We start from the raw sequence: 19435 nt of genomic DNA on the forward strand, positions 1-19435 counted from the left end.
TGGAGCGAACCCCGGTGCAGTCTGCTTTGTCTGGTTAGCACTGTGCTCGCTCTGCAAGGAGGTCTGGCCCTTGGGGTTCGCATTGGCTCTTTAGCGGGTTGTCCTTTAACGGGGCGATGGGGGTCGGAGCTGGCTCTTGTTTGTCCATGCCTGGTCCCATGATTCATCGGTTTTTCGAGTCATGTCTCATGTGTTTCAGTGGCGGTGGGTGGCCCTTCCTCCTTCAGTAAGGTCGGTTCTGCTGAGGTATGCCTCGTCTCCATCCATCCATCAGGTTGTCTTGGAGTGGGCTTGCTTAGGCGTGTTTGACGCGACCTCATCTCTTCGGTGGTTCCAGCCTTTTTCTGGTCTTGAAACAGGACTGTGCAGATCTCTGATACATTTTGGACCTGTCTCATCTGAACTGATTGATTCCTTGCCCCTCCTTTTGGATGACCACATTGTCCCAGGTCCGGCCCATTTTTGAGCCCTGGACCTCAAGGACACTTATTGGTATGTCCCTCTTCATCTGGGGTTCAGGGATTGGTTGGGTTTTGTGCTGGGGCGACAAGCTTACTGCTTTCGTTGTCTTCCTCTTGGACTGAATCTGGCACCTCGCATTTTTAGAGACTTGAATCCGGTCATGGTGGCCCATCTTTGCCTGCTGGGACTTCGGGTCTTGGCCTACCTCGACGACTGGTTGGTTTGGGCTCCCAGCCAGTCTGCTTGTCTGCTAGCCAGGTATCTGGCTCTTTCCCAGCTCGCCAAGTTCAAGTTCCTGGGGAATTAGAAGAAGTTTCAGTGTGTTCCATCCCAGGTTCAGACTTGGTTGGGTCTTGTTTGGAATTCTGGGACTGCATCACTTTCTCTTTCCCCCTGCGGCCTTGCTCTGGCTGCAGTCCTGCCATCAGCTGCTGCTGAAGGGATCCCAGATGAATCAGCAGCTGTTTACTAGTTGTGTTTTTGCGGGGGTTGAGCTCTGCTCTTTCGGCCCGCCTCTCAACTGTCAATCAACTGTTTACTAACTAATTTTTTTTTTCACACCACACACACACACACACACACACACACACACACACACACACACACACCCCAGGAAGCAGCCCGTGACAGCTGACTAACTCCCAGGTACCTATTTACTGCTAGGTAACAGGGGCATTCAGGGTGAAAGAAACTTTGCCCATTTGTTTCTGCCTCGTACGGGAATCGAACCTGCGCCACAGAATTACGAATCCTGCGCGCTATCCACCAGGCTACGAGGCCCCCCACCACTATGAGGCTGCTCAAGCAGCTGTGCGAGAGCTTGAACTTTGCCCTTCTGGTTTACCGTTGGGCAGGGTTGGCTCTGGAGGCTGTTCCTGTATCTTCGGGGCAGCCCCTTTTTGGCACTCTTGCGATCACTGGGTCCGTCACCTGGTGTCCCTGCGACAGATGCTGCATCACTGGCTTTCTTTTTGGGGTTCGGTGCCATGGCATCTTCCCCTTCCCTCGCTCAATGTTTTCACGGATGCTTCGGTGCTCAGTTGGAGCCTTGTGACCAGTGCTCACCAGTCTGGCACGGGAGCATTGGGGCCCCCTCTCTTCGTTAGGCTCAGCACCATGTGGGAGTTTGTGGCAGGTGCTGCAGATTCCGGATTCAGATTCAGGTGTTGCAGAGAACCTTTCAGATTCCTCAGGGCTCTATGGTCCGGCTCCATTCAGACTCTCTTTCCCTGTGGTTCATTGTGTCAACCGAGGGGAGGAAGGGGGCACCGCCCGAAGGGCTTGGAGCTGGAGTTTTTTTGAGTTCTTGGGGTTTAGCTCAACCCCTCTATTCAAGTTCAAGAAGTATCCAATATCCTGGCAGATGGGCTGTCTCGCTTCTTTCCTTTTGGTCCTTGCCTCTTTGGGGCCGGTTGCTTTGAGTTGCTTGTCTGCTGGCTTCTCAGAGTTTGGCTCTCCGTGGGGTTCATATCCGAGGAGTGTCCAACATCCTGGCAGACGGTCTGTCTCGGTTCATTCCCCTGTCCACGGAATGGACTGTCGATGCCGACTCCTTCAGTTGGCTCTGCCGGACGTACTGACTCCCGGACATGGATCTCTTCGCGTCGACGTGGTCTCAGCATCTCCTGATCTGTGTGGCGCCCTTCCCCGACTGCGAGGCTGTCGCTGTGGATACCTTTCGACAACACTGGTCGAGGTGGGGTTACCTGTACCTCTTTTTCCCGGTCCAGCAGTTTCTTCGGGTTCTGGCTTGATTGGAGTCCTACCAAGGGAGATTAGTCCTCGTGGCCCCTTGGTGGCAGGCCCAGCCTTGGTTCCAGACGCTGCTTGCTTAGTGTGCGGACCCAGGGCGTTTTCCGCGGCTCCACCTCTTCCAGCAGGTCAAACCACTTCGGTATACAGATGCTTCGGTCTTCTCCTCCGCTCTTCATGCCTGGTCTTTTTGACGTGAGTTTATCACCATTTGTATGGTGATCAGGTGGCTTCGTTGATGGTGTCCCACTTGAGAGCTTCGTCTCGACGACAGTATGAAGTTTCCTGGCATTCTTCCCCCATTTTGTCTCTCTTTGTAGCTTGTCTTCTATTTCTGCTTGGGTCATCTTGTTCTTTCTGTCTTAACTTTTTCAGGACCATCATTTAATGCCTAATACTGTCACTTCCTATCATGCAGCACTGGTGGAGGCACTCTAGCTTGCATATGGGGTGGCTGTCACTTCTACCCTGTTCCATAAGCTTTCTCGTGCTTTGTTTCACCTCCGGCCTGCTCATGCGAGTCTGAGCCTTCATGGTCCTTGGACAGGGTGCTCTCCTATCTTTCCTGTCCTCTGTTTGTGGTGGGCCCCTTTGGTTCAAGATTGTTTTTTCAAGGCTCTGTTTCTGTTGGCATTGGCCTCTGGGGGTCGGGTCGGTGAGCTTCTTGCTCTCCAGGGCTCGGGTCTCCCAGGTCTTCTACAGGGTTATTAAGTCTAGCCAGCCTGCGGTTTATCCTCATGCCCATGACTTTAGGAAGTTTGCCGCATTGGCTGCTGTATTTGGCAACATGTCTTGGGCTGATATTCAGGCGCAGGGATTTTAGAGGTCGAACAGGGTCCTGGCCACCCATTATTTGGTTAATGTTCCGATCTGGAGTGCTAGGTAGCTGGGGCGGGGAGGGGAGGGCTGGGTAGATGAGCGATGCGGCGGTGGAGTGTGATGTTTGCTTTTTTCCCTTTGGATTGGAGGGAGTTCTTTCTTTCTTTTTGTTTTTTAGTTGCCATTTTCTTACCATTTGGAGTTTGTTTTGTTATGCCTACCTTTCTGGGTGCCTAACCCTGGTCGTTGGCAGATAAGGAAAAACCCCAACCACGGGGGTTTTCTATGGCCATTGCTTCCTGCACCTCTCTGAGGGGGCCAGGCTCTGGCTTGTGGGCCACTATAGGCTGAACTCCATAGACTAATGAATGCTCTGGTCTAATATATCACATATTAGCTCGATAACTCCAGGGAGCCTCCAGGGCTCATCCAGAAAATGGCAGTTTCATTACATTCAACGCTGGGTTTTTTCCTTCTGTGTTGGTAGTTAGCTTCAGGGAGCCAACGGGGCTCCTCCACTGAAAACCAGCATTGAACGTAATGAAATGTGAATGTTTCTGTGTGAGACCCTAGGGGCTATCCGACACCCTCCTTCCCTCCCTCTGGTCAGTGAGTTTTAGGAGCTTTTATCATTCAAGACCTAGCTGGTGGCAGTCTGACTCACCCAGGCCAGCTCCCTTCCCTCCAATGAGGGGGGGATGGGTTGAAGCTAACGAGTAAGGGGCTAGTTGGACGAAGTTTTAGTTGTTTGTTTCTTGGTGGAGGAGTCCTCTTAAAATTTAGAGGGCATAGGTCACATTTTTTAACCATGCAGTAGTTTGTTTTGATTCGCCTACCTCTCTGGCTGCCTTTTATGGTGGATGACAATATGACAAACTTTAAATGTAAAGTATTCATGGGCCATTGCTCCGGCGCCTCTCGGAGGGGGCCAGGTTCTGGCCCATGGTCCCCAGTAGGCATACATGAACTCTACAACTGATGACTCCAAGTAGTATGGCACTTGATCAGTAAGCTAGCTTCAGAGAACCTCTGGGGCTCACCCAGAAACTGGTGTTTCATTACATTCAATGCTGGTTTTATGCTGCCTTTCTTTTAACTGATATGGTCTTTAGCTAACTAATGGGCACCATGAAGAGGTACAATAACTTATGGAAAATGCAACAATATTTGGTTTGATTTCTATATATGCTTATACCATGTAATTTTTATTCTCATTATTGTGTTATACAGGTACCCAGGGTATGCAGTTCCCTATAATGCAATGGCAACAGAAAGAAAAGTAATGCTAAAGGCACTCCGAAGAGACATGAGCCAGGGACTAACTTTGGAAAAGGAAGAACTTTACCACATAACTTTGCCATTAAGTGTAGTTCACAATCACCCACTGCAAGGCAGATCACGTAGCATCCATCCATCTATAACTAATAAGATTAAAGAACTTATATGTGAAGGGGTTACTGCTCCAAAATCAATAAAGGGTATTCTAGACAGTCATGTGGAAATGCAGCATGTTGGAGACATGGTGGTTCCACAGCCTGATGATAGGGCATATTATCCTCGTCTAAAGGATATAGCTAATCTTGTTTATACCCTTTGTAAGAAAATGGGGATATCAGCCAAACGGAAAGTCTCCAGTGAACAAGTCTCCTTTGAAATGAGCCAGAGAAAGAAAAGGAAGCAAAAAAGAACTAGATTTGGAGAGAATGAAACAGGGTGTTGTGATAATGTGATGTCTAATAGTGCGCCCTTGCAAGCCTCAACCTTACAGGAAGCAGTACAAACATTTTGCACAGATGAGCCAGATAGAGGCAGTCTTGGAGACCTGGAAGGACGAGAGTGCATATCGACTGATGTTTTACCAAGAGATCGATCAGGAGAGGCTGCCAGTTTTGCAGAAATGGTGCGAGTACAACTGGATACTCTTCGTAGCCTTACTTATTCTCTTCATGAGGTAGGTGGCCTTCAAGAATTGTATCAGTCTCTTCAGGTCATCCTAAACCAGTATATGGCTAACCAGCATCACACATTACCAGAGGGGATAGCTGAAGCACCTGCTACTACTGCTTTTATCATACAAGATTCTATGGTAGATCCATTGTCTTCATCAGCATCATCAGCTCAGGGTGTACCAGAGTCTACAGAACATTTAGTGATATCAGAAAGGAATGAAACTGGATCTGTGGTAACCAATAAACCAAGAAGTGCACAGAGTATTGGAAGTCAGCATGTTCGTCAGTTGAGACCTCCGGTGGCACTGCAGTGCTTAACAACCAGCATGGTTCCAACTCTAGCAGTGTCACAGCTTCCTAGAACAACCGGTCAAAATCCTCATCAAACACACACACACATTGTCACATCTGTATCTCATAGTGGAAGCAGTTCAGCAGCAACTACCATACCAGCACCAACTTTTCAGACCTTAGGCCCAGCCACACAAGACAGTCCTCATGCACCTGTTCACTTATCACTCCCGCCATACTTTTATTATGTTCAAGAAGTTACTGTTCCAGAGTCCAGCCAAAATTGGACATATACGCCTTCATCATAAAATTAAGTTATAAAGTCTTGAAGAAACTCCCTGATGCTAGCACTGAGATCGTTCCACACATATCATCCCTAGGAGTCCTCAATAGCCTACTGGTGACCAGAGCCAGACTCTGGCTCCCTCACAGAGCTGCAGGGAGCAGGGGGATTGTTATAATCACCCTCACCAAGGAAACATCCAAAAAGTAAGCAAAGTAATACAGACAATTCCATGAATCACAAAGTAATAAAAAGTGAAGCAGCAAACAACCCTGCAAACAATACGCTCAGTAACAGTGGCAACTCGCCCGTAGGTGCTGCTGAGCTGCAGTCCCCCCCAGACACTCTGCCAGGTGTATGACTCCATCAACCTCACACTACAATAATAAACAAACAAATGTGTCATAACAGAAAATCTTTATATGTTATTTTCAATATATTTATAACTGAATTTTGAACATTTTCATTAAAACACGATAAAAATAGAGGTTTTATGCTGTAAAATAGTGTAGGATTTATTAGTGCTACATTTGGCAATGTTGAACTGCATTCTGTGCAGCTCATACCTCCACCAACATGACAATGATGACTCCTACGGGACTACAGTATGTATGAAGTATATTTATCAAAGTCTTTTGTTTAATTATTTATTTCTTCAGTTATTTTTGTAATTATTTTTTTATTATTATTATTATTATTATTATTATTATTATTATTATTATTATTATTATTATTATTCAGTACTGTTGTGTGCAGCTTGCAGTGATGCAGTCCCACCATTCTATTCTTCCACGAGCCACCACTGATCAGTAGTGAGCTGAACCCCTCTCATTACAGCTGACCAGCATTAGGTGGCAGCACCATTGGGAGCTGTCAGGTCTCATATGGACACACTTTCGTCCTTTCACTGATGACCAGTTGTATGGACCGCTCCTTGGGTCATCAGCTATAGCAGTTCTCAGCTTTTTCTAAATAGAATTCACCTAGTTGTGCTGGCAGGGGTTGAGCTCTGCTCTTTTGGCCCGCCTCTCTCAACTGTCAATAAATTAACGATTAATTTTTAATTTTTTATTTTACTTCTTTTTTCACACATACCCAGAAAGCAGCCCGTAACAGTTGTCTAACTCCCAGGTACCTATTTACTGCTAGGTAACAGGGGCATCAGGGTAAAAGAAACTGCCCATTTGTTTCTGCCATGGCTGGGAATCGAACCTCGGTCCCAGTCCTTAGGATTACGAGTCCCAAGCGCTGTCCATTCAGCCACAGCCCCCGTTGTGGCTGAAGTGTTGCCCATCCTTTGGACTCTGTCCTGTGGGGCCCCATTTGGTTTGTGTATGATTCCAAGATTTAGTGTGCTTCAGGTGCATGTGTTTACATGCCTCAATTGTTTTGTGGACTTTCAAAACTGTTCACTTTGAGGTGCATGTGTTTTTGTTGAGCCCTTCCCTAAGCATTTATTTAATGATACCCCTGTCCTGACAGAGTGCCTTCCCTAGTGGGTTTGGGAGTTCATCCCATAGAGGCAGGCCTATTGTGTAAGGTGCCTTGCCCAGAGTTAATGCAAAGGTCATTGACTCCTGTGTCAGGCTCTGAGGTTGGAGTTTATTGATTAAGGGGTGCAATAGGGTTCATGTGCTTGTACATACACCATGCCTCTGATGGCCTTCATAGGTGTGTATTTATCCTGAAGGTTGTGCTCAGTGTCATTTGTTTTAGTGAGCATTCCTAGTGCTTGGGTGCCCTGCTTGGTCCTAACTCTTCAGGCCCTGGCAAGCCCACATGTCTTTGGTGTGGCTCATTATGGATCGACTACCGAGCTCGCACTCACTATTTGGGAGCTTGAAAAATGTCTGTTGATTTTGCCACAAACAGATGGTCATTTGTACTATCTGCCTCCTGTTGGGAGGATATTACCCTCTATTCCAGGGTGAAGAACCTTTCTTCATACAAAAGCTATATTTTACTTAGCAAAGATTTCATAAGGATTTCCTTCATTTAAAGAACTAGTTATCTAGTTAAAGCCTCATCTTTTGTAGGGAAAACTGACTCGTGGGATTTATAGATTTATTTTAGTACAATTATTAATTTATTTAATGAATTATAATTTATAATTTATATTGAATATTTATATAAATTTATTTCTTACGTTTATTTTGATAGTGGACTGTATGAATTTAAAGTGGATTGTATGATATTAAACTCCCACAAATTCTTTCCTACATAAGCTGGGAGTGTTTATTTACTTATATTGTCTATCAGTCAAATTATCGATTGGTAGACATTCACTACAATGTTACTAGGTGTTAAGGGGCTGGGAGACTAATTTCTCAACCTTCCTCAAACACACTCAAAATTTTTGTGCATAATCTATATGGTAAATGCTCCAATTTTTAATCATGGTTCAATATCATAACATGAACAGGAAAAAAATTATTTTTAAAAATTAAAATTTCACAATTTCAAATTAAGCTGACAAATTTAATATTTCACTAGATTTGATTTTATTCATCATGGGCTTAGAATGGCATATAACGTTCATTTTCCTCAATTTAAAATTGAGTTTGAGAGTATAGTTACTGTAAAAAAAAATAGTCACTGGCCTTCAAAATATGTGCAAAATTTAGACACAAAAATTTATAACTCCTAAAGTTATAGGTTTATGAATAAATGCAATTGAAGAAGCCTTAGAACTAAGAACTTTGTACATAATATGTAAAAATGGTGATAATTGTTCAGAAACTGAATTTTACAGCTTGTCTAACATTGAAAATCCTGTTCATGGAGCAAAAATGAAGGTAAACTTCTCGACAATATATAGTATTTAGAATTTATGTCATATCTTGTAAGTTTTACTAAATATTGCTTGGCATTCGTACTCGAATATGTGAAAGGTGTAGGTCAATATGTCTTGAAATAAAGTTAAGAAAAAATAGTCCCCTAAAAACAAATATGGGGATAAGGATAATGGGTTAATAAGGATTATAAGTATACTTTAAATAAGTGATAAGGCCCACATCTGGGCCCCATTTTTCAATACAACCTAAAGAGATGAAGAGAATAGTTTGAAATCTGTAAATTTTTATTAAAAAAATAAATAAAAGCAACAATTTCTGCTACCTGTAACTGATTAACTTGTTGACCAATTTTGTTCACCCGTCACATACATAGTGACGGGTGTGCATTCCCTAAGATGTAGAAGCTACAGCAAAATCCAATAATAAATAAAGGCAAAAAATAAAAAAAATATCCCCCCCCCCCCAAAAAAAAAAAAATTGTTGGACATTGGTAAAACTAACAGATATTGGCATTGGGCAATAAATTTATATGATATATAACAAAATACAGCATAATAACATAGTCTTTATTATTTGTCTTAGTATGTATTACTCAGTAATGCTAGAAAGGCACCAGCTGCATATCCACTTTGTGAACCCTCCTTACTACTATTCTTCTTCTTTATCACTGCATTATCTCTCAGTTCCAGCTAATAGGAGCTGTTCTCTTTATCAGCAGAACTTTTTTTTTTTTTTTTTTAAATGTACAATACAACTTCGATTCAACGCACCCCGATTCACTGCATCTCCGGCTAGGTCACACACTTTTCAGGCTGAATTTACTCACCCTGTTTGGCCTACTCTGGTTCACCGAAGCGGGGGATGTGCGGATTTGCTTACGATGTTGGGACAGAATTCACAAACTGGTGGGAACCTTTCCCATTCTATCACAAGTTACAATTAATAATTCCTTTATATGACAAGTTGGATCACGAGTGAATCACACGACAAGTGAATCACATGAACCAAACACCAGCCAGAGTGGTCCACACAAGTGAACGACTGTTTCCATGATTTTCGTTCACTGATTTGTGGCACATGTATCTTTGTAGATTAATTTAAAAACTGAAGTGTGAATAGCTAGCTAATGTGTTGAAATCTTCTTATATACATTTTCTGTGATGAAAAAAGATGAGTGATGGTGGACAGATAAGGGAATACTGTACTGTAAACCTTACTTTACAGTGAGGTTTCGCTCACTTTCGTATGTGTCGTCATAGTTAAGTGACCCATGACTTTGAAAGTTTCTGATTAATAAATCACTTCTAAAACCAGTGTTTTAATAGCTCTTTATTATCATAATTGAACTAAACTAAATAAAATAAAAAATATACTGTAATATGATAGACATCTGCTATTTGAGAAATTATTCATGTTATTGGCACACCAACTCCAGCGCGAGTGGACGGGTTTAATCAGTATTCACACATGCGTATTTCATTCAATTTCGTCACCACAGTTCAGTGACCTACAACTTCGAAATAATAAAATTAATAAATCAGTTCTAAAATGAGTATTTTTTTATAGCTCTTGTTATCATAATAATGTTGCTAAACTAAATATATAACCCAAAAATATATAATTTGATGTAAATCCAATATTTGAGAGAAATTTATGTTACTGGATCTGGCTTAACCTTTGTGCTTTCCCAACCGAGAAAACTTGGTCGGTTGGAAACTGTGCCAACCAAGAAAACATCTTTTGAATATTTCGTACCCATTCAAAATGCGTGCGCGGTAGGTTGTGTAAGAAATGGACTCTTTGGACCTCCAGTAAGAGGCAGCCATCTTGGAAAAAGTTCCCAGAATGCCCTACAGCTGCTGGCTGGGTTAGTACTAAGTGAGCGACCATGGGTGGCGCACGCGCCTCTGGCTCCCAAACTCCTCTCTGATGCAGTGTTGAAAGATCCCTCTTATGTCGGTGAAATTCAGACCTTATTGTTTGAAGAATATGAGAGACAAAGGGAGTCGGTCGGCCAAGCGGACAGCACGCTGGACATGTGATCCTGTGGTCCTGTGTTCGATCCCAGGCGCCAGCGAGAAACAATGGGCAGAGTTTCTTTCACCCTATGCCCCCTGTTACCTAGCAGTAAAATAGGTACCTGGGTGTTAGTCAACTGTCACGGGCTGCTTCCTGGGGGTGGAGGCCTGGTCGAGGACTGGGCCGCGGGAACACTAAAAGCCCCGAAATCATCATCAAGATAACCTCAAAATAGACATGATAATTGATCAAGCTAGGCATAATAAGGACCTAACAATAAGGACCTAAAGGTCGGATGCAAGTGATACAGCACAGATGAGGATGATACAGCAAGCGTATCCATTTGTAGCTCTAAGCACCTCCCTTGCCCACCCGTGTAATCTCCAATTTTTATAGATGATATCTAGATGAATCGTTTTCTGAGTTCAGTGATGATGCATTTGATGCAAGTAGGATAGATGAACAATGTTAAGGGCTTCCATGGTGGTATTTTCCATAGATATTTTTAAGAATAGCTGAATCTCTTCCTGACTGACTGACAATCTCTTCCAGAATGACTGAATCTCTTCAGCGAGTGCCCTTACAAAGCAATCTTTTCAAGACTTCCTTACAAATTGTTACTGTACAGTACTGTATATACACCTCTGTTGCAGGGCTGAGCCTCAAGAAAGTAAGTAAGTAATTATCAAAAGAAGGCACCAAACCGGGAAGGCTATGTAGCACCATCAAATGCGCAGAATAATCAGAGAACGCTAAATATCACCAAGGATGCCAATACGAGAACAAAAACGCATAAGGCGAACGATATCAAAAGTATCCGAGTCACCAAGAATTCTATTGAGGGACAAGTGACCGCGAGGGGCGGTCGGAAAGCAAGACACACGCTTGTCCTGTAAGTCAGGACATTCAAGAAGGACATGCACGACCGTAAGAGGGACAATGCAATTAGGACAATAGGCAGGGCGGCGCTCCATCAAGTGACCAAGGGTTAAGCGAGTATGGCCAATACGCAACCTCGCCAGAGCTGTTTTCCATCGCCGGTTACGGTGGTAGGAGGACGGCCACGAGGAAACACAACATTTAAGAGTACGTAGTTTGTTACCAGTAACAGACGACCAAGAAGCCTGCCAACGGGTAAGGACGGAGGAATAGATAACTGGGTAAAAGTCGGAATATGGAATACCTATACGAGAGATGGGACAAGAGCGGACAGCTTCCTTGGCGGCAGCATCCGCACGCTCATTTAAAGACACACCAATATGGCTGGGAACCCAACAAAACTCAACCGACTTAAATTTACTGTGAACAAGAAACAGCCAATGCTGGATCTCGACAACTACTGGATGAACCGGATTAAAGGACCCGAGAGCCATGAGGGCACTACGAGAGTCAACAACAACTACAAAGGAAGACTGACAACGAGAAAGCAGGAGACGAAGAGCATAGAGAATAGCATAAAGCTCCGCTGTAAAGATGCTAGTCTCTGGAGGTAAGCGACACATATAAGTGCGATCAGGAAAAACAACAGAGTAGCCAACACCGTCCGCAGACTTAGACCCATCGGTGAAGACAGAAACGGAGCGGGAGTGAGAAGAAAAGTGCTCAAGGAAAAGGGGTTTTAGAACCGTAGGAGGGGTAAAAGCTTTAGTGATACGGGTCAAGGAAGTACAAAACCGCGGAAGAGGGACTCTCCACGGGGGCAAAGAAGGAACAACATGAGGAGAAACATTGGAAATACGAACAGAAAGAGAATCCTGTAGGCCCGATAACCGGACAGAAAGAGGGAGGTGGTGAAGAGGAACAGGAACCGCAGGAGGGGTAAAAGTTAAAGCACGACAGAGGCGAGAGGAAGGATGTTGTAAGGACCGCGCAAGATAGCGAAGACAGTAGCGATCACGGCGGTCCTGGAGAGACAGGAAGCCAGTGTCAACATACAAGCTAAGGACGGGAGTCGAACGAAAGGCACCAGAACTGAGGCGCAACCCAGTATGGTGCAAAGCATCAAGACGGCAAAGAGTAGGAGAAGCTATGTCATGGGTTCGTATCCTGGCCGGGGAGGATTTACTGGGCGCAATTCCTTAACTGTAGCCTCTGTTTAACGCAACAGTAAAATGTGTACTTGGATGAAAAAACGATTCTTCGCGGCAGGGGATCGTATTCCAGGGACCTGCCCGAAACGCTACGCGTACTAGTGGCTGTACAAGAATGTAACAACTCTTGTATATATCTCAAAAAAAAAAAAAAAAAAAAACAGACGAGTAAGCAGGGCAACCATAATCGAGCTTAGACAGGACGAGAGAGGAATGTAAAGCAAGGAGAGTGCGCCTATCTGCCCCCCAAGAAGTATGGGACAAGACCCGAAGGAGGGTAAGGGCCTTAGAGCACTCAACACGGAGGTAAGAGATATAAGGAGACCAAGACAAACGAGTGTCAAGGAATAACCCCAAAAGCTTCGCGGAATCTTTGTACTCAAGGGGATGACCATAAAGTGACAGAGGGACGAAGAACGACCCGTTTCCGCGTAAAAGTCATGGTACAAGTCTTAGAAGTAGAGAACTTGAAGCCATGATCGGTGGCCCAAGACGACACGGCATCAATTGCAAGTTGAAGCCGGCGCTGAAGGAGAGGCGAATCATCACCCTGACAGCAAAGGGTAAGATCATCGACATAGAAAGCGGAGAAGACACCTGAAGGAAGAGAGGAAAGAAGACCATTGAGGGGCAACCAGAAAAAGAGTAGTGCTCAGAACACTACCCTGGGGCACACCTTCGTATTGCTGAAAAGAGGCAGAGAGAGCGGTACCAAGGCGCACCCGAAAGGAACGACGAGAGAGGAAGCTGCGGAGAAAGAGAGGGAGATGACCACGAAGGCCAAAAGAATGAAGTTGAGATCAGATAGAATTTGATATCGCCAAGTGGTGTCGTAAGCCTTTTCCAGGTCAAAAAGGACGGCAACAACAACGGAGGTCCTCGCAGCAAAAGCAGTACGAATATAGACCTCCAAGTTCACCAGGACATCTGTCGTGCTGCGGCACTTGCGGAAACCAAATTGAGAAGGGGAGAGGAGGTGATGGTGTTCCAGGAACCACATCAGATGAACGTTAACCATACGTTCAAAGAGTTTGTAGACACAACATGTGAGGGCAATAGGGCGAAAGTCTTTAGGGGAAGTACCCAGAGACCCCGGTTTGCGAACAGGGAGGACAACGGCATCGAGCCAGTCCTCAGGGACTGATGACGACTCCCAGATCCAATTATACAGACTCGGTAAATACCGAGACATGCACGGAGGGAGATGGCGAAGCATCTCATAATGAATACCATCGGAGCCCGCCGCCGTAGAACCGCAGAGGGCCAGGGCAGAACGAAGTTCAGAGAGAGAAGGGATCATTAGAGGGAAGCTGAAGACGAGCGCAGAAACCTAAAGGACGAGACTCAAGGACAGGTTTACGAAGAAGGAAAGATTGGGGAAGATGAAGACCAGAGCTAACAGAAGAAAAGTGGGAACCCAGTGCGGAAGCGACCTGCAACGGGTCCGCCACAAGAGTATCATGGAGGTGAAGGACCGATGAAACATCGGGAACGAACTTACCCGCTATCTTGCGGATACGCTTCCAGATCTGGGGCAGAGGAGTTTCGGACGTAATTGTCGAGACATAAGATGCCCAACATTCACGTTTAGCCGTATGGATGGCCCTACGGGCCACCGCACTCGCTTTCCGAAAGAAAAGAATCGGTCGTCTGCCGACGGCGGTGCCTCTTCCAGGCTGCACGCTTACAGCGGACAGCCCGAGCACAATCCGTTTTCCACCAGGGAACCCACTTGCGCGGACCCCGAGAGGAAGAGCGAGGAATAGAGCGGAGAGCAGCGTCGAAGACAGTGTCATGAAAAAGGAGGAGAGCACGAGGGAGAGGCAGAAGGGAGAGGTCAGAGAGAGCAGCACTGAGGGTAAATAGGTTCCAGTCCGCCTTAGCAAACTGCGGCTGAGCCTCAAGCCCCCAGTGGTGACCACCTTATCACCTGGAGCAGTTCCTTCTATCATAGCAACTGCACCTTTTACCCCCCCCCCCCCTTACTAGGGGTGCTCGGTGCCATCACCTCCGCACGTGCATGATTCCTTCCCGATCTAATACATTCCAAGATTTGTTTGGTCCTGCTAAGTGGACTAAGTATTTTGATCTTAGTCATGTTGATCTTATACGTCCTGATGATTTATTCCTCCATAAACACCTAGTTGATTCGGTGGATAAATTTGTCACTTTTAACCCCACCTGTACTGGTACACGTGTCATTGCTGCCCCCTCTCAGGAAGCGGCTGACTGCTTGGCTTCGTTGTCCTGTACTGGAGAGACCCCTTGTTCGAATTTCCAAAAATGCCTGGTTAAATGCCAGCATTTGCACAGTTCTTTTCCTGCACCATGTTGTGACTAGTGATAGGCAACTGAAAGACTGCCACAAAGATATTTAATATATCCTTGAGGCCCAGGGCCATTCTATCATCCAGATTGATATGTTCACTTGATCCCCTCGTGGTCGTCATCGTCAGCCTCTTTGCATACTGTAGTAAAAATAACTTTTTGATAGTAGGTCCCTTCCATCTTCCATAATTCTTGCTGGTGCCAGATGCTCCGTTCAGGAGTATATTCTCTCTCCTCACCTCTGCAATAGGTGCTGGAAATTTGGGCATGGTCCCTTCAGGTGCATAAGTGAAGTGTCTATGCCTTTTTGTGTGAAGACTCGGGTCATTCTAAGATGGAGTGCTCTTCTTTCCAAGCTCAATGAACTGCAGTGACGCCCACCCTGCCTTCTCCCATGCATGTATGCACTACAAATTTGAAATATCACGGTCGTTTATCTTGTCCTGAGATGAGATGACAGGTTCGCTGCCTTCCCTCTTTCTATGGCATTTTTATGTTTTTTTTTTTACATTCTACTTCTCCTCTCCCTCTCCCACTTTCTCACCCGTTTCCAGACCTTGAACCCAGACACCACCACCACAACCTTACCTCCTCCTCTGCGTGCTGGGCGAGGTGGTTGTTTCCCTATGATGTTTCCTTCCTTCCCAGTTTTCTCGTCTCCTCTTCCCTCTTTCCCTTCTTGCCCCAATCCTTCTTTTCAGCCCTCCCCTGTCTTTTGGCCTTCCACAATGTCTGTCTGTCCAAGTCATTATCCATCCTCCACCCGGCAATCATCATATTGACCGCTCCTGTTCTGCTCCTGTTGAGACTAGAAGCTATCGCCCAGTACATTGCTGCTGGTACGCCTGTCTCTCTACATCAGAAACGTAAACCTGGCTCCTCTCTTTCTTCCTGCCGGCGGGTAAGAAGACATTGCTATATTCCTTACCGTCCTTCTCCTCTCTATCCCTGCATCCCCTCCCATTTCAACGGTGGAGTCGCCTGTCCCAGTTATGGAGGTTCCCTTGGTCCTTGATTCTCTCTCCAATGCTGCTCTTGATCCCGTGCACTTCCCTGTTTCTGTGCTTCCTCCCCTTGATTTCTTTGACCGTCCCTCTCCAATGCCTTCTCCTGCTCCAGACTCTTATCAGCCTGACTTTGGTTCTTCCTCCCATTCCCTTGCCTCCATCATCTATGCTAGATTTACCTATGCCCCATAACCCCGATTTCACTAATCCTGATCTTACTTAGTCTACTGTGTTCTTCTTTGCTTTTGTTTCTCCCTTGTTATCTCTTTTTGACAATGTCTATTCTACAATGGAATATTCGTGGTTTTTATACCAACTTCAATGAACTCCAACTTCTGATTATGCAGCTTTCACAATTTTCTGTCTGTCTCCAGGAGCAGATGTTTGGTGCTCGTCCTGTTCACTCCTGTGTTTATTCCTTTCTCTCCTTCCAGCATTTGCTGGGGCCCATAACTATTCTGCTCTCTTGATCCGTCATGATGTTAACTTCGTTCCCCCCTACTTTTTCAGTCACATATTCAGTGTTCTGCGGCCCGTATCTTTGCTAGAACCATTTGTCCTCTCTTCTGTCTTTTCTGAATTCTGGTGAACCCACTCATGTTGACTCCTGCACTCGCACCCTTTCCTGTCTTGATCTTCCTCTCTGCTCACCTTCTCTTTATTTAGATTTCACCTGACAGATTCTTGATGACCTCTATAACAGTGACCATTTCCTCATCCTTGTCACCTTCTCTCTTCACCCTCCCCTCTCCTTCCCTAGGTAGCAGTTTGCCAAGGCTGACTGGAATCTATTCACCTTACGCACTACTCTTTCCGACCTCTTTGATTTGCCTCTTTCTCGAACACTCCTCATTTTCCATGACACCGTTTTTGTCGCTGCCCTCTGCTCTGTTCCTTGCTCTACCACCCAGGGCACGTGAAAGTGCGTTCCAAGGTGGAATGCAGACTGTGCTTGGGCTGTCCACTGTAAGCATGCAGCCTGGAAGAAACACTGATGCCTTGAGGTTACCTTGAGGTGCTTCCGGGGCTTAGCGTCCCCGCGGCCCGGTCGTCGACCAGGCCTCCTGGTTGCTGGACTGATCAACCAGACTGTTGGATGCGGCTGCTCGCAGCCTAACGTATGAGTCACAGCCTGGTTGATCAGGTATTACAGATGGACTCAGAGAGTCTACCTGCCCCCAGTGAGAATCGAACTCACGACCCCTGGTTTACAAGACCAGTGCTCTGCCCCTGACCTCATGCCGAGAGATGCCTGATTTTTTTATTTTGTTTCGGAAGGTGAGTGCGGTGGCCCATAGGGCCATCCATACAGCTAAGCGTGAGAGTTGGAAATTTCATGTCTCCGCCATTACAATTAACACTTCTCTGCCCCCTGATCTGGAAGAAAATCAGTATGATAGTGGGTAAGTTTGTTCCAGATTTCTCGCCGATTCTTCACCTTCGTGGTTCTATTGTGGCAGATATGGTGTCGGTTGTGGCCGAACTGGGTTCACACTTTTTGACTGTTAGCTCCGGTTCTCATCTTCCTCCTCCTTTTCTTGCTCATAAGCCCCTTCTTCAATCTTCTCCCATAGATTTTCACACACATCTCCAGCTTCCCTATAATGATCCCTTCTCTCAGAACTCTAGTCTGTCCTGACCCTCTGTGGTTCTACGGCAGCGGGTTCAGATGACATTCATTATGAGATGCAACGCCATCTCCCTCCATGCACGTTTCAGTATTTACTAAATATTTATAACCGTATCTGGGAGTCGTCGTCAGTCCTTGAGGACTGGCGTGAGGCAGTTGTTCTTCCTATTTGGAAGCCAGGTTCTCTAGCGGCTATCCCTGAAGACTTTAACCTCATTGCTCTAACGAGCTGCATCTGCAAACTCTCTGAACGTATGGTTAATGTCCGTCTCATGTGGTTCTTGGAGTGCTATCACCACCTCTCCCCCTTCTCAATATGGCTTTCGCAAGTGTTGCAGCACGACTGATGTCCTAGTGAACTTGAAGGTCCTTATTCGTACTGTTTTTACTGCAAAGACCTCCATTGTTGTTGTCCTTTTACACCTGAAAAAGGCATATGACACCACCTGGAGATAACATTCTTTTTCAAATCCATTCTTTTGCCCTTCGTGGTAATCTCCCTCTCTTCCTCCAAAGCTTCCTCTCTAGTCATTCCTTTAAAGTGAGGCTTGGTACCACTCTCTCTGCCTCTTTTCAGCAATACGAAAGTGTACCCCAGGGTAGTGTTCTGAGCACTACTCTTTTCCTGGTTGCCCTCAGTGGTCTTCTTTCCTCCCTTCCCTCTGGCATTTTCTCAGCTCTCTATGTTGACGATCTTACTCTCTGCTGTCTGGGTGATGACTTGCCTTTCTTCCAACAGTGGCTTCAACTTGCGATGGGATGCCTCGTTGTTCTAAGTCACCAATTATGGCTTTAAGGCCTCTACAAGTAAGACTTGTGCTATGATCTTTACTCAAAACCAGGTCATTCTTCGAATTCCTTTGTCGCTCCATGGTAGTCCTCTTTTGTATAAAGATTCTGCTAAACTTCTGGGGTTAATCGTTGACACTCATTTGTCTTAGTCGCTCCATATCTCTTACCTCAGAGTTGAAAACTCTAAGGCCCTTAACTTACTTAAGGTCTTATCCCATACTTCCTGGGAAACTGATAGGCACATGCTCGTCTTTACATTCCTTTCTCGTGCTGACTAAACTCGATTATGACTGTCCTGCTTATTCGTCTGCCTCAACTCTTCGTTGTCTTGATGACCTCATTCTTTGGGGCTCACATGAGGAACACAAATGCGAACAAGCCTGAATGGTCCCCAGGACTATTTGTGTTCCTCACGTGTGCCCGAAAGAATGAGGTGATTTGATAAAATACCATACCCAAGATTACCAACCGAGTGCGGGTGGAGGGATGGAAATAGCCTCGGCTACCATCCTCTTTTGTCCGGTCATGTTGATCAAGCAGTTAAGGGATCCTGTACACCAGCAGAGTGCTCCTGGCAGTATGGGTTCGAGTCACTTCTGGGATGTGAGTTTTCAGTTATATATATATATATATTATATATATATATATATATTATATATATATATATATATATATATATTATATATATATATATATTATATATATATATATATATATAATATATGTGTGTATATATATAATGTGTATATATATATATATATATATAATGTGTATATATATATATATATATATATATATATATATATATATAATATATGTGTGTATATATATAATGTGTATATATATGTGTATATATATATATATGTCGTACCTAATAGCCAGAACGCACTTCTCAGCCTACTATTCAAGGCCCGATTTGCCTAATAAGCCAAGTTTTCATGAATTAATGTTTTTTCGTCTACCTAACCTACCTAACCTAACCTAACCTAGCTTTTTTTGGCTACCTAACCTAACCTTACCTATAAATATAGGTTAGGTTAGGTTAGGTAGGGTTGGTTAGGTTCGGTCATATATCTACGTTAATTTTAACTCCAATAACAAAAAAATGCCCTCATACATAGAGAAAAGGGTTGCTTTATCATTTCATAAGAAAAAAATTATAGTAAATATATTAATTCAGGAAAACTTGGCTTATTAGGCAAATCGGGCCTTGAATAG

At 44.9% G+C, this 19435-nt stretch overlaps 1 protein-coding gene across 1 annotated transcript in view; it reads left to right on the forward strand.

Moving 5' to 3' along the window:
* The window catches only part of LOC123767055 (uncharacterized), a 66831-nt gene extending 58161 nt beyond the window's left edge, over positions 1 to 8670 (forward strand). Inside the window, 1 exon segment of the mRNA XM_045756521.2 lies at positions 4264 to 8670. Coding sequence (XP_045612477.2) covers positions 4264 to 5581 — 1318 coding nt within the window. The 3' untranslated portion in view covers positions 5582 to 8670.
* The last annotated feature ends 10765 nt before the right edge of the window (positions 8671 to 19435 follow it).

The sequence above is a fragment of the Procambarus clarkii genome, chromosome 53 (genome assembly GCF_040958095.1).
Source record: "Procambarus clarkii isolate CNS0578487 chromosome 53, FALCON_Pclarkii_2.0, whole genome shotgun sequence".
In the NCBI taxonomy this organism is placed as follows: Eukaryota; Metazoa; Arthropoda; class Malacostraca; order Decapoda; family Cambaridae; genus Procambarus; species Procambarus clarkii.